Source organism: Pangasianodon hypophthalmus, chromosome 19 (assembly GCF_027358585.1).
Source record: "Pangasianodon hypophthalmus isolate fPanHyp1 chromosome 19, fPanHyp1.pri, whole genome shotgun sequence".
NCBI lineage: Eukaryota > Metazoa > Chordata > Actinopteri > Siluriformes > Pangasiidae > Pangasianodon > Pangasianodon hypophthalmus.
This window is the reverse complement of record NC_069728.1, coordinates 7,954,029-7,968,167: the sequence shown is the minus strand read 5'-3', so window position 1 is coordinate 7,968,167 and position 14,139 is coordinate 7,954,029. Positions and strand designations below refer to the sequence as shown.

At 38.9% G+C, this 14,139-nt stretch overlaps 1 protein-coding gene across 2 annotated transcripts in view; it reads left to right on the top strand.

Moving 5' to 3' along the window:
- Nucleotides 1–14,139, top strand: part of prkchb (protein kinase C, eta, b) — a 29,167-nt gene extending 15,028 nt beyond the window's left edge. Inside the window, exons 10-14 of one of the 2 annotated variants that reach the window (XM_053242054.1) lie at nucleotides 2,636–2,730; nucleotides 8,082–8,220; nucleotides 8,338–8,526; nucleotides 12,696–12,842; nucleotides 13,038–14,139. In XM_053242054.1, coding sequence (XP_053098029.1) covers nucleotides 2,636–2,730; nucleotides 8,082–8,220; nucleotides 8,338–8,526; nucleotides 12,696–12,842; nucleotides 13,038–13,184 — 717 coding nt within the window. In that variant the 3' untranslated portion in view covers nucleotides 13,185–14,139. Of the gene's footprint in view, nucleotides 1–2,575; nucleotides 2,731–8,081; nucleotides 8,221–8,337; nucleotides 8,527–12,695; nucleotides 12,843–13,037 lie in introns of both variants that reach the window. The other variant, XM_026944602.3, reaches the window with a different exon arrangement.

Below are 14,139 nucleotides of genomic sequence, written 5' to 3'. Positions count from 1 at the left end.
TAGTCTGGAACAAGGTCTAGAGGTTGACCTACCAAAGCTGTTCTTATGTAGTTTTATCCAACTTTTGAATACTTGAGCACTACAGTAAAAAAGTCGTTCCTTGTACTTCGACTTTGCCAATGATTCTATTTCACCCCCCTTCTTGTGTGCATGCATGCCGATACCTCCAACAAAGTCACAAAGCGAGGTAGTATGAGGTAGTATTTGCAGTGGTGGAATGAGCATAAAACATTCTGACTTGACTGAAAGTACTGTTTACTGTACTAATCGCATAAGTAAAAGTAAATATAGTCATCAAGAAAATTACTCAGGTAAGGGTAAATAAGTGAAAAACTATTAGTAATAACTTTACAAATTACTTTTTCATGTATCTACAATTGGCACAACTAATCTAAAAAGGTTATATTTTCTATTCATTTCTTATGTTAACTAACCAAGTGAGCTATGCTAATGTTAACAGCACTTCCATTATCAACAGTACAACAGTACAGAAAGGTAACATTAGCTGGCTAGCTAACTTAGCCAAATACTGTTGGGGTTTCAGTAGCTTGCTAGGCTTGTTAATTCATACATGTTTCTTGCTACATAGGTAGCTCTCTAGCAGAGATGCTACACACCCTGAGTATTACCTATTGGCTATAGAAGCACTTAGATATATTTAACACAACAGGCAATCGCTACAGAACATCAAATCTTAAGTTTACTAGAGAGCTTTCATTCTCTAAAACATCAAAAGATCTGACTAGCTAGTCTATCTCACTTGGCTAGCTATTGGCTTACGTGTACGTTTTTCCACAGGTTGGATGTTGAGCTGTGAAATGCTAATATCTCCACAAGTTTTGGCTTGCATGATCTGCAGATCGTTATCACACTGTTTCCTTTGAAGCATTTAAAACTGAAGGTGATAAATTGGGTCAGGGATGCTCATCTGTCTCTGCTGTCTGATGACTAAGTGTTTGGCAGTAATGGTGTAATGGTGTTCAAAAAAGTGTTCATCTCTTCATTGTTGCATGTGTGTGTGTTTTACAGTATCTTGGCTCCTAGCTTGAGTTTGGTTCCCAGCTTGCATGCCTTGTTGTCTATCACGCCTGAAGTGTGTTCTCTGCTCTCAGATGTAGACCCTAATTTGGAGTCAAATCTGACTCCAGATGCCACAGCCTAAACAACCTGTTAGGCATAAACATCCTGAAATCGTTGCTCTGCTCAAACTGAGCAGAGACTTGCAGGATGAGTGCAGAAACACTGTGTTTGCCAGTGAACTGACAGTTGAACCGAGATTTTCAATTCCCGCTCCAGCAGCATCCACTTACCGCTTTGCTCACATTACCTGCAGGCTCCAAACAGGCCATGACAAAATGACAGCAATCTGATTTGGGTTGCAGCACGTAGCACCGAATGGGATCTTCCATAAGGGCCTCTAACTTCATAAAGGTTTTCACTGTACCACAGTGTAAAGACCTTTTTTTGGGGTTCAGGACCTCATCAATAATTTGGGAGGAGTTTCCAGGGAGCAACAATGCAATCTAATTCAATTTTATTTATAAGGCACTTTTAACAATGGGCAGTGTCACAGAGCAGCTTTACAGAAATCTGGATATAGATTTAAATTATCCTTAATAACCAGAAGTAGAGCATCAGGATGGATCAGGCAGATCTCGATGGCAGAAGGAGTCAGCATCACTGGTTTCTCAGCATGCAGCAGGAGTGACATGTAGCTTGACACAGCAATATTTTGACAGTGATATTTATATCAAATATGCTGTCATATGTTCATTTTATGACTTTGTTGAAGGTTTCATCATGCATGCACTTAGCCATTGGCAGTTATCCAGTGTTTGCATAACTACAGTTACATAGGTAACTAGCGGTTCTTTTGTCATTTCTAAGTACCTTCAGACTGAAAAGTGTGTGTAGTGTATCTGTTAGAAGAGTAAATGGGTTTATGGTTCTTTTATCACTACAGTGACGACCACTGAGACTCTTGTCCAAGGTAGATTGGGTTGAAAAAACACTGTTTTCTATGATTGGAATGTGCTCTTGTGTGTTTGACGTAATGAACGATGGACAACCATATTCTATCAGTAGATGGCAGCATATTATACATTTTCAGCACAAGCTGATACAGAATTCCTCTCTTCTTGGTAAACAGCATGTGATGCCCTCTGCACACCAGAGATAGCCTAAGTATGCCTGTTCTAACCTGTGCCACTGTTAAGGAAGTTAAAGGTCCTAGGAAATGACATCATGTTTTGTAAAGATTTCGATCTCTGCGGCAAAATAGTCAAACCACATTAAAGCAGCATTACAGAGAAATACAGCAAAGCAATTATCATAAATCTTTAGTGATAATCATAGTTTCTTAGATTTTATTTTGTCGTGTTATTGTTACAGTAGTAGTTACAGCAAATAAAAAAGTACAAACATTTTTTATAATAAATAAAGGCCACGAATATAGTATTTATGCTTCATGTTTGTTTTAAACAATAATTTTCTCTTTGACTATATCTGTGTCTAGTTAAACAGTATTCTAAAAAGGCTCGTTATATGTTCCTGGGTTGATCTCTGTCTTTGCTAGGACCGTTTGTTCTTTGTCATGGAGTTTGTGAATGGTGGTGACCTCATGTTTCACATCCAGAAGTCCCGACGGTTCGAGGAGGCCCGAGCACGGTTCTACGCTGCTGAAATCACCTCTGCTCTTATGTTCCTCCACTCCAAAGCCATCATATACAGGTAAGGTACTGGTTCCCTATTACTTTCCACTACTTTCATTTTTCAAATGCATTCAGTGTATGTTTCTGAATGTTCAGACTAAGCTTATAGTATGGAAATCTACAAAGTGTCTCCTTACTGTGGTGGATTTGTATTAGCTTGATGCCATTCAGGACTGTGTACTAAAGCTACACAAACTGTACATCAAAAGTTACTCATTTACAAGTGAGGCTTGTTTGTAAGTGTGCTTAGGTTTGTACCTGTCTTTGCTGAATAATACTGGTATAGACACACCCCAGCTGATGTTTCTACACATAGTTGGGTAAACTACACTCCTGTCTCACCTCTCCCTCGTGACCTGCTCCATCTTGCGCAAGTGCTTAGCTTCTACTTGTCCAAGTAAGAAAACCACAACAATCCAATCCTAGATACAGGCCATTGTATCTAGAGTATTTGTGAAAGCTTCTGCTATTTGCACATCTCTAGCAAGTGCTTTCATTGGAATGTTTTTGTATCCATCATTAACAGCACACTCATTCGTCGGGCAATTTAGAGTAGCCAATACATTATATTTAGAGCAGTCAAGCCTACCAGCACCTTTTTAGGAGCTGGTAGGGAACCAGAGAACCCAGAGGAAACCCACATAGAAACTCCACACAGGCAGTAACCCAAGCTCATGACCAAACCGGGGACCCTGGAGCTGTGATGAAACAAGTGACTAAACACCTGTTACAATGATTTTTAAATGTAAAAGGGAAAAACAATTACCAACTTTTTTTTATTATCAATTGGAATATATTATTATATGTGGTGTGTCTGTCCTGGCCTTTCTGTCCTTATACAATGTTACCTGCAATACAGTTTCTTTTAAAATCTAAATATGACCTTAGTATTCTGAAAAGTTATGCTTGTTGGTAGTTAAACTAGTAGACTACATCTCTCTGGAAGGCAAGTGACAGGATGGTATTAAATGAGTGAAACTACTCAAAGTTATTGCAAATAGTTGACACAGTTAGCTGTGTTGCCTGGTGGGCTGCAAAGGGGGGGCGGGGGGGGTGGGGGTGGGGGGGGGCTTTGGTGGAGGCTGAGATGACTGATAGTGTGGTGAGCAGTGTCAACTCCTCCACAGGGGCAGGTTTTTATATCAGAAATGTTAACGTTCATAACCTGCTTTTTTCACAAGGCCATACATTTTAAATTCCATCGAAATACTAATTGCATTAGTATTTGCAACCAGTGATTTTTTTTAAATTGTCGCTATTTGACAGATACAGCTAAAGTCTGAAGTTTACATACACTTAGGATGAAGTCATTAAAACTCATTTTTTTTAACCACTCCACAGATATCATATTACCAAACTAGTTTTGGCAAGTTGTTTAGAACATCTACTTTGTGCATGACATGAGTAATTTTTCCAGCAATTGTTTACAGACAGATTGTTTCACTTTTAATATACTATATCTGTGCCTGTAACCAGCTTGGGAAATTCCAGAAAATGATGTCAAGCCTTTAGGCAATTAGCCAATTAGCTTCTGATAGGACACCTGGAGTCAATTGGAGGTGTACATGTGGATGTATTTTAAGGCCTACCTTCAAATTCAGTGCCTCTTTGCTTGATATCATGGGAAAATCAAAAGAAATCAGCCACAGGAAAAAAATTGTGGACTTCCACAAGTCTGGTTTATCCTTGGAAGCAATTTCCAAACACCTGAAGGTACCATGTTGATCTGTACAAACAATAGTACGCAAGTATAAACACCATGGAACCATGCAACCATCATGCCTCCCAGGAAGGAGACACATTCTGTCTATGAGAGATGAACGTAGTTTGGTGCGAAAAGCGCAAATCAATCCCAGAACAACAGCAAAGGACCTTATGAAGATGCTGGACGAAACAGCTAGATAAGTATCTCAGCAAGGAAGAAGACATCAGCCAGGAAGTTAAAGCTTGGTCGCAAAAGCCCTGACCTCAATCTGATAGAAAATTTGTGGGCAGAACTGCAAAAGTGCATGCAAGCAAGGAGGCCTACAAACCAAACAACTTATTGTGAGAAGCTTGTGGATGGCTACCCAAAACGTTTGAACCAAGTTAAACGATTTAAAGGCAATGCTAACAAACACTAACCAAGTGTATGTAAACTTCTGATCCCATGGGAATGTGATGAAAGAAATAAAAGCTGAAATAAATCATTCTGTCTTATATTATTCTGACATTTCACATTCTTAAAATAAAGGAGTGATCCTAACTGACCTAAGACAGGGAATATTTTCTATGATTAAATGTCAGGAATTGTATAAAACCGAGTTTAAATGTATTTGACTAAGGTGTATGTAAACTTCTGACTTCAACTGTATATGCAACATTCCAATGATTTGCTTGCCTTTCTAGATGTTGTGCAGTCATGGGGCAGCATGCTTACTGCCCCACATAGCTTCCATAGAGTTATTATTATTGCACCTATTGGCCAAAAATAGGAACTGCAATAAATGATTTCACTGGAACATTATTCAACTAATTTGAATAATCAAGATTATTGATGGAAAAAAGTATAGAAACCCATCTATTTAGATTTTCCATACCTTGTGGAAAATCTTTATTGGGGAAATGTAGTCAATCATGCAGTGCTTTGGTCCATTTCTTGTACAACATTGTTTTAGTTTAGTTGAACAGCCTGCTTCAGACTGACTGACTCAGGTCACAACAAACACTACATTTAAAACTGTTTGAGTTGCTTTGCACTGTGGATCGTTTGGATCATATTTGCATGACCAGCCTCTTTTGAGTTGTAGATAACGTACTTTTTTCCTGACATTCATCCATCATTGAATGTATGTGATACAGCAATGCTAATCCACAGCTGGGTTTGTCTGTGTTCTGTTTTTTTTAAGCATATTTCTATACACATTCTGTCTACATATCTCATCTGTCTACATTTGATCCAGTAGTGCTGCAGAACATGCAGTGTTTTTAGTAAACATGATGTGTGCAGTAATTTGTGGTTTTGTCTACATCACCCTGCTATGAACTCTACTCATGTTCAGGCTTGTTTTCTTACCGTAGGCTTACGATTACTGACAAGTGCAAAGGAAACATGTAGATTGTTGGTTGACAACTTTTTTTTACGGGTCTTAGTTGATCATCCTTGTGGTTAGCAGTTTTTTTTTTCTTAAATTTTATGTTTCACTTAGTGGAGATTGACTGAGCATAAAATGATGCCAGATAATGGTTAGACTAGTGCTTGTACTAAGAGTCACACTTAGAGTGATGTTTTCACCCGTAAAATGCCCCCATATATTAGTTGATTCCACTGTCACTTTCTAAATATTTTGGTAGTTGGTCAGACTAGGGTTAGACCTCCTACTGACATCTTTTTTATAGATTTATTCAATCTTTTGTTCAATAAAGTTTCAGTGTTGCGTTTGGTTTTTTTGTTGCTTGTTAAACTAGACTCCCTATTTCACCTTTCACCATTTATTCTTGTTAGTATTCCATCAGTACCTCAGCCACAGGATCAGTGCATACTTTTCCTCTTGTCTGTGAACCCTGTGAAGTGCCTGCCTGTATTCTACACTCAGTGAACAATCAGGAAATGAGTCACTTTACAGAGCTATTGCATCATATTCCTGCACATGAATTTGATATTTGCTTTAATGAAATCTGGGAATTTTTGTCCATTACAGCAGTGTGTTTCTTTGTTTCAGAATAATTGTTTTTTTTTTTTAGGATTAATAATCATGACTTTTATGCTTGTTAAATATGACTGTATGTTTCGTCATTCCATCTTGCTGACCAATGATCTTGGATTAGGAGTGGACACACTTTAATCCAGTGGTAATCTGTCTCTAATCTAATCTCAGTGTGGCCTGCTTTGTTTAGAAGCTGCTATTATCCTTGTCCTTTCTTCACCCACCTCTCGCTTGTGGACAGAACAGGATGCACTTAAAGACATATTTAAATATTTTTTAAAACTTTCTAATGACGTTATCTATGGATGAGCTTGGGCATATTGGGTGATGTTTTCCTGTAAAGAAGATCTATCCTTCCCTTAAATCACTGGTCTATAATTCAATTTTGTGTGGTTAGTGTATGACTTGAAGTGAAAGTTCATAAAGAGAGGAGGCATTATATTAAAGGATGTCAGACAAATTGAAAGTACTTGGAGTAATTGGAGAGGTTTATATTAGTTCACTGGTTTTACACCTGTATATTAGATGGCTAGATACCTGATAAATAACTGAAAAAAATGATCTGATGTTTTTGATCCAACCATCCCTGTCTCTGTCCCTCTGGTTTGTGGTTAATGCTCGGAATAGTTACTATACCACACAGTACTGCAAAGCCAGCAGTCCACCACTGTAGACGTGAGAAACTACATGCTTTTGGCGTGCCTGAAGGTTTGTAGCTTTCCACATTTTTTTTCCATCTGTAGAGCTGGCTGTCTCTGAAGCCTGACTTTAGACGACTTCAATCACAAACTTGTCTGGGATATCAGTGACGTGTCCTCCCTTATTCTGGATTGTAACATCATGTAATTACAACTGCTATCTATTCGTGCTGTAAAATTATTCTGTTGGAATTTTGAATATCCTTGAGCCTTTATTTCTTTGTTTGGAATGTCAGCAGTCATTCTGCCACATGACTGATATTTTGTATTCTTGTGCCCTGTCTGTAAGCACTCCCATTTCTGCTCCCCGTTCTGTCTGTATGGTGAAAATGTGTGTAGAACTCAAACACACACAGACAGCAGGCAAACAGGAAATGAGTCACATTGCACAGCACACTACACTGCATCATAACTCTATGAGAGCATTTCATGTATAGAGCAAAGAAGAAGCTTATATTTGTCACATATAGAGTACATTACAGCACAGCGAAATTCTTTTCTTCACATATCCCAGCTTGTTAGGAAGTTGGGGTCAGAGCACAGGATCAGCCATGATACAGCAACCTTGGAGCAGAGAGGGTTAAGGGCCTTGCTCAAGGGCCCAACAGTGGCAGCTTGAAAGTGTTGGGGCTTGAATCCCCAATCTTCTGATCAGTAACCAGTAACTTTAACTGTTAAGCCATCACTGCCCTGTACACTTTGTACACTCTGTATGGAGAACATCACAGTGCATTCCTTTGGTCGCACATAAGCTAAGGATCAACTGTCTGCACTTGCACGTCACAGCTGAAAGTGTTACAGCTCCCTGTATAATGTCATACAGTGCTTGGAACGAAGACTTCAATCATTAGCTTTTTATGCTATAAACCAGGAGCCACTGAGGCTAATCCTTATTATTGCTTACATTTAAATATTTTTACTGTCATCCTATTGTAAATATTGTCATATATGCAGTGTTTATAACTTCTGTGTATATGCTGGTGTAGGGACCTGAAACTGGACAACATACTACTGGATAAAGATGGCCACTGTAAACTGGCAGACTTTGGAATGTGCAAGGAAGGGATGACTGATGGAGCCCTGACTGCCACGTTCTGTGGGACACCGGACTACATTGCACCTGAAGTAAATATTTTTTGCAGAGTGACAATAATCTCATGTCTGTGTATGTGTAACATACACATAGCTTGTAATGGATGTGCATTTTTGCATTTTGTATTCTGATCTGATTTCTGCTCTTAGATCATCCTAGAGGAACCATACGGCGTGTCTGTGGACTGGTGGGCTATGGGAGTCCTGCTGTTTGAGATGCTGTGTGGCCATGCACCTTTCGAGGCAGAGACGGAGGACGAGTTGTTTGAGTGCATCCTCAGGGATGAAGTGATCTATTCATCTTGGCTTAGCAATGAGGCAGAGGACATCCTCAGAGGGGTAAGCTAAGCCCTTACCTTAAAGGTGGGGTCAGTGAGTTTATGATTAAGTCAGCACCTTTTTAGTAATGTTTGGTAAAGTTGTCTGTAAATGAGGGGGAAAATAATAATACAAACCCCAATTCCAATGAAGCTGTGTAAAACATAAATAAAAACAGAATACAATGACCTGCAAATCCTTGTTGACCCATATTCAATTGAAAACACAACAAACAACAAGATATGCGATGTTTCAACTGATAAACTTTACTGTCTCTTTTACATATTCACTCATTTTGAATTTTTGAAACACATTCCAAAAGAGCTGGGACAGGGGCAACAGAAGACTAGGAACGTTGGGGAATGCTCCAAAAACACCTGTTTGGAACATTCCACAGGTGAACAAGTTAAATGGAAACAGGTGAGCGTCATGATTGGGCATAAAAGGAGGATCCCCGAAAGGCTCAGTCATTCACAAGCAAGGATGGAGCGCGGTTCACCACTTTGTGAACAACTGCATGAGCAAATAATCCAACAGTTTAGGAACAATTTAGGTATTCCCTCATCTATAGTCCATAATATCATCAGAAGATTCGGAGAATCCGGAGAAATCTCTGCAGGTAAGCGGCAAGGCTGAAAACAAACATTGAATGGCCGTGACCTTCGATCCCTCAGGCAGCACTGCATTAAAAATAGACATCATTCTGTAAAGGGTATTACCACGTGGGCTCAGGAACACTTTGGAAAACCATTGTCAGTTAACACAGTTCATCACAACATCTACAAGTGCAAGTTAAAACTGTACCATGCAAAGTGCAAGCCATACATCAACAACACACAGAAACGCTGCCAGCTTCTCTGGGCCCGAGCTCATCTGAGATGGTCTGATGCAAAGTGGAAAAATGTGCTGTGGTCTGACGAGTCCACATTTCAAATTGTCTTTCGAAATCATGGATGTCGCGTCCTCCGGGCTAAAGACGAAAAAGACCATCCAGATTGCTATCAGCGCAAAGTTCAAAAGCCAGCATCTGTGAGGGTATGGGGGTGTGTTAGTGCCCTTGGCATGGGTAACTTGCACATCTGTGAAGGCACCATTGATGCTGAAAGGTACATACAGGTTTTGGAGCAAAATATGCTGCCATCTAAGCGACGTCTTTTTCAGGGGCGTCCCTGCTTATTTCAGCAAGACAATGCCAAACCACATTCTGCACGTGTTACAACAGCGTGGCTTCGTAGTAAAAGAGTGCGAGTACTAGACGGGCCTGCCTGCAGTCCAGACCTGTCTCGCATTATGAAGCGCTAAATACAGCAACGCAGACCCCAGACTGTTGAGCAACTGAAGTCATACATCAAGCAAGAATGGGAAAGAATTCCATCTACAAAGCTTCAACAATTAGTGTCCTCTTTTCCCAAAAGCTTATGAAAATACCCCTGTGGTATATGGTGAAAATACCCCTGTCCCAGCTCTTTTGGAGCGTGTTGCAGGCATCAAATTCAAAATGAGTGAATATTTGCAAGAGACAATAAAGTTTATCAGTTTGAACATTGCATATCTTGTCTTTGTGGTGTTTTCAATTGAATATGGGTCAACAAGGATTTGCAGGTCATTGTATTCTGTTTTTATTTACATTTTACACAACGTCCCAACTTCATTGGAATTGAGGTTTGTAATATAGAATAACAACACCCGGTCTGTCAAGAAAAGCAGGTATTTCTACTGGCCAGAAAGCTTGCGTGAATGTGTTCTGGGGTGTGGAGGTGTGAACTCCTCTCTCAACACAAAGATTTTTTTTATACTTTAGTCTGTGTATCACTTATTGCTCCACATGAGTCATTCAATTACGTCTTCAGGGTTTGTTTAGAGAAACAGCTGAATTCCAGTGAGCCACACTGACTCTTTCTTCTGAAATACAAACAACACAATGCACAAATCTTCTCCTTTTACACTGGCAGGCAATGCTTTGTATAAAATCTCTTCATTCTCCTCTTTACATTTGTAGTTAATGAAATTTACACCTGTTTAATCTCTTCCCTCAGGCAACCCTAAACCAAGCTGGTGTTTACAAATTTGTCATAGTCCTGTACTTTACTAATATGGACTATCTATTCTGATTCCTAACTGAATTTGGTTATGTAGGTGTGAATGAGTGCATGTGTGAATGTGTGTGTGTGAATGGTGTTGTGATGGACTGGCATCCCATCTAGTGTGAATTCTCCTGCCTTGTACCCAGTGTTCCTGGGTTAAACTACAAAGCTTCAACAATTAGTTGAATCCACAGCAAGCCTGACCAGGATGAAGTGATTACTGAAAATGAATCAAAAATAAATGAAAGTGTTAAATTTACAAGATGATACAAGCATATCTATACATCTTAAATAGGAAGATTTTGCTCTTGGTCTTGAGCAAGGCCCTTATTCATTAACTATTTGGATTGTATCATCTCTCAATTGTAAACTGCTTTATAGCATCTGTTCAATGAACTAATGTGAATATAAAATTTCAGTGTCATTGTATTAAGCTTTCTGTGAGAAGCTTGGGGGTAATGTACTGTACAATGGGGTTCAAATGTCTGAGACCACTAGTAAAAATGCTTCTTTTCTAATTCAATATAACAATTTGCAAAATGAGAATCTTTTCTTAGTATTTGGTAAGTCCCTGTTTTGCTTTAATGACAGAGTGCACTCTAACTGGACTCCAAGTTTGTGCAAAAGCTTGTGATCCATTTTAGATCAAATTCATCGGAGTGTCTTCTGAACACATACTTCAGTTGAAGAGATTAGACATGAGGAAAATCTGACCTTATGTACAAAGCAGTTAACATGGTCAATATCACAAAATTGCTTACATTTAAATAGGGACCTGGAAATAGTACAGAATAGTGAATATTAAAGATATTGAACATTTACTTTCTTTGTTTTAAATGTTTTTAAAAAATTTTGAAAACCTTCTGTTCATTTCTAATTTTAAATGAAACAAATTCCCAGATTTTCAATGTGGTCTCAGACTTTTGGAGCCCAGTGTATGTATCTTTCTACAGTTCAGAGACCTTTGAGCAGCTGTTGCAGAAGCTTGATTTACATAACCTCTTATATAAACTCAACATCAGGAGATTGTCAATATTAGCACCAGTACTGCACCATGAATCTGGTGGGCTGTGAATGGAGAAAATAACTGATTTACCTCATTCTCTTGGTATGACCCAAACCTCTACATGCCATTATGTTATCCTGTCCAGAGTCTCTGGCAGGATTCTCCACTCTTATTGGCTAGAAAAGTGGAGACAAAGTCAAAGTCAAAGACTTTGCAGCTCAGTGTTTGTTTTAACAGATCCATGCTATACCATGATATTGACTCAGTTAATGTGGGGACAGCATACATGGGGAAAAGCAGCACATGGTAGTTAAGAGAGTTGTTTTAAACCAGTTAATAGATTAGTTGCTAGGAGACCATGAGACCATGAGGTTTGTGACCATGAGGGTTTGATCTAGATCAAATTAAGACTGTTGGTCGAGGCACGTTTAATTTATGGTTATTTAATCCCATTCCACTTTAGTAAGGGTTAAAAGGCTGTGCCTGTATGGATTATCCCCTGCAGCATGTGACTATCTCTCTGAAGAGAAGATTAGAGGGATACATACTGTGAGGTTCAATGCACACAATGTAATACAGTGTAATGTTTCCTTTTGTATTCTATTTCCATTTAGATTCTTGTGCAGCTTTTGTATTTATTGGTGCTCAACTTAGAATTGTCTGCACTCTGTTACTTAGAGGTATAAAGAGATAAAATATAACTTGTATTATGGCTTGGAACACATATAATAATGTAATTACCTGTTACTGCAGTTAAATGCTGTGGTAGGTGGAAACACAAGTCATCCTAGCAACATAATAAATAGTCATTTTCCCAGATGGTGCAATCCCTTTGATTCAGGTCTTCTTTGATTTAGAGCTGTCAAGGAGACAATCTCTTTATTTTCCTTCTGCGTGTAATAAAATGTCTTGCTCCTAACTTTCTGGGGCAGCACAAAAGGTAAGAGTGTGACCTCTTGCTGACCTCTAGTAAATAGTTTATCCCTTTTATCTGTCACTTTAGAATGCAGAAGTACACTGAGCCTCCAAACATGAACTGAACTCAGACTCAGAAACTGCAGAATTTAATATTAAGTACATACCATTTTGATCTCCTGCAGTTCTTGACCAAAGACGCTTCACGTCGACTGGGCTGTAGAGAGAGGGATGGAGGGGAGGAGGCGATCACTGCTCACCCCTTCTTCAAAGACTTGGACTGGGAGAAGCTGAGAAACCGCGAGTTGGATCCCCCCTTTAAACCTCGAATAGTAAGCCAAGCCAGCCAGCACAATCATACCTCCTTACTTTCATCACCAGCATTACTATTTTCACTTACAGTTGTGCTAGGCCATGACTTCTTTAAGCTCTAATGGTGACATTGATATGCTGTATTCAGCTGACTGGATGGAAATAGTTCACTGTTTTATTTATAACCCCTGCCCTGTTTGCTATGTGCTGTGCAGAAATCTTCAGAGGACGTGAACAATTTTGATCCCGATTTCACCCAGGAAGAGCCCACACTCACCCCCATAGAAGAGGCACTGATCCCACTGAACCAAGATGACTTCAAAGACTTCTCATACACAGCTCCTGATCATCTGCATGTTTAACACATATGTGTATAGTGCTTATTTATATTTAGGGTCATATATGAACAATCTTTAAACATGCTAAAACATTGAGTCCAACAAACATTGAAAGTGTTTATTGGAATCTGACAATGTGAGTTTGTGCACAGGTTGATTCACTGCTCTTCAAACACATCAGAACACACAGACCATATTTTATTTTTTATCCTAACTCTGTCCTGGAATCCTCCTGGAGTGCACATTTTAGTGCTGTGATTCTCAGTCCTATTCTGTTAGATTCCTATAGATTAAATCTGTTAATTATAAACCCCATAATCACCCGAGTCTATTTTGTTAATGCTTAGGAAAAACACAAATAATATTCAGTGCAGAGTTCCCATGAGTAGGATTAAGAAAGGCTGGTTTAGCATTTTTCTTGTTGGAACAAGCCTGACTTAACTCTCAGAGGACTAACTGACGAGTTTATCGTCATAATGTGCTCTAATAGAAGAGAAAACACGCCATTAATCCTGGACTGTTGCTTGGAAACAGACTAAGCACAAAGACATTGCTCTCTACAATTCAATGTAATGACTATGAATCCTCTATATGTGCACTTGTGTGGGTGTTTTCATGCTTATGTTGCATGTTTGTTCAACTATCATGCATTGTGAGTCTGGGCTTAAGGTAGATTTAACTTATATACGACGCTTCATGAAAAAATAGGTATCTTGTTTCTTCATGTTCATAAATGTCTTAGTACATTTAGTGCATTTACACTGAACTGTGCACTTGCTGTAAACACCAGAATGGGTACACTTCCTTAGTTTGGTCATGATAGCACTGTATATGTCAACTGGAAAAAAGTACTTCATGAAGACTGCTATTATAACTTGACTGACAAACTTGGATATTTTATGTATACTGATTTGTTTAGCCTTATCAATTGCTCTTATTGTAAACAGACCAAATAAATCATATTGCCTTTTTTATATTA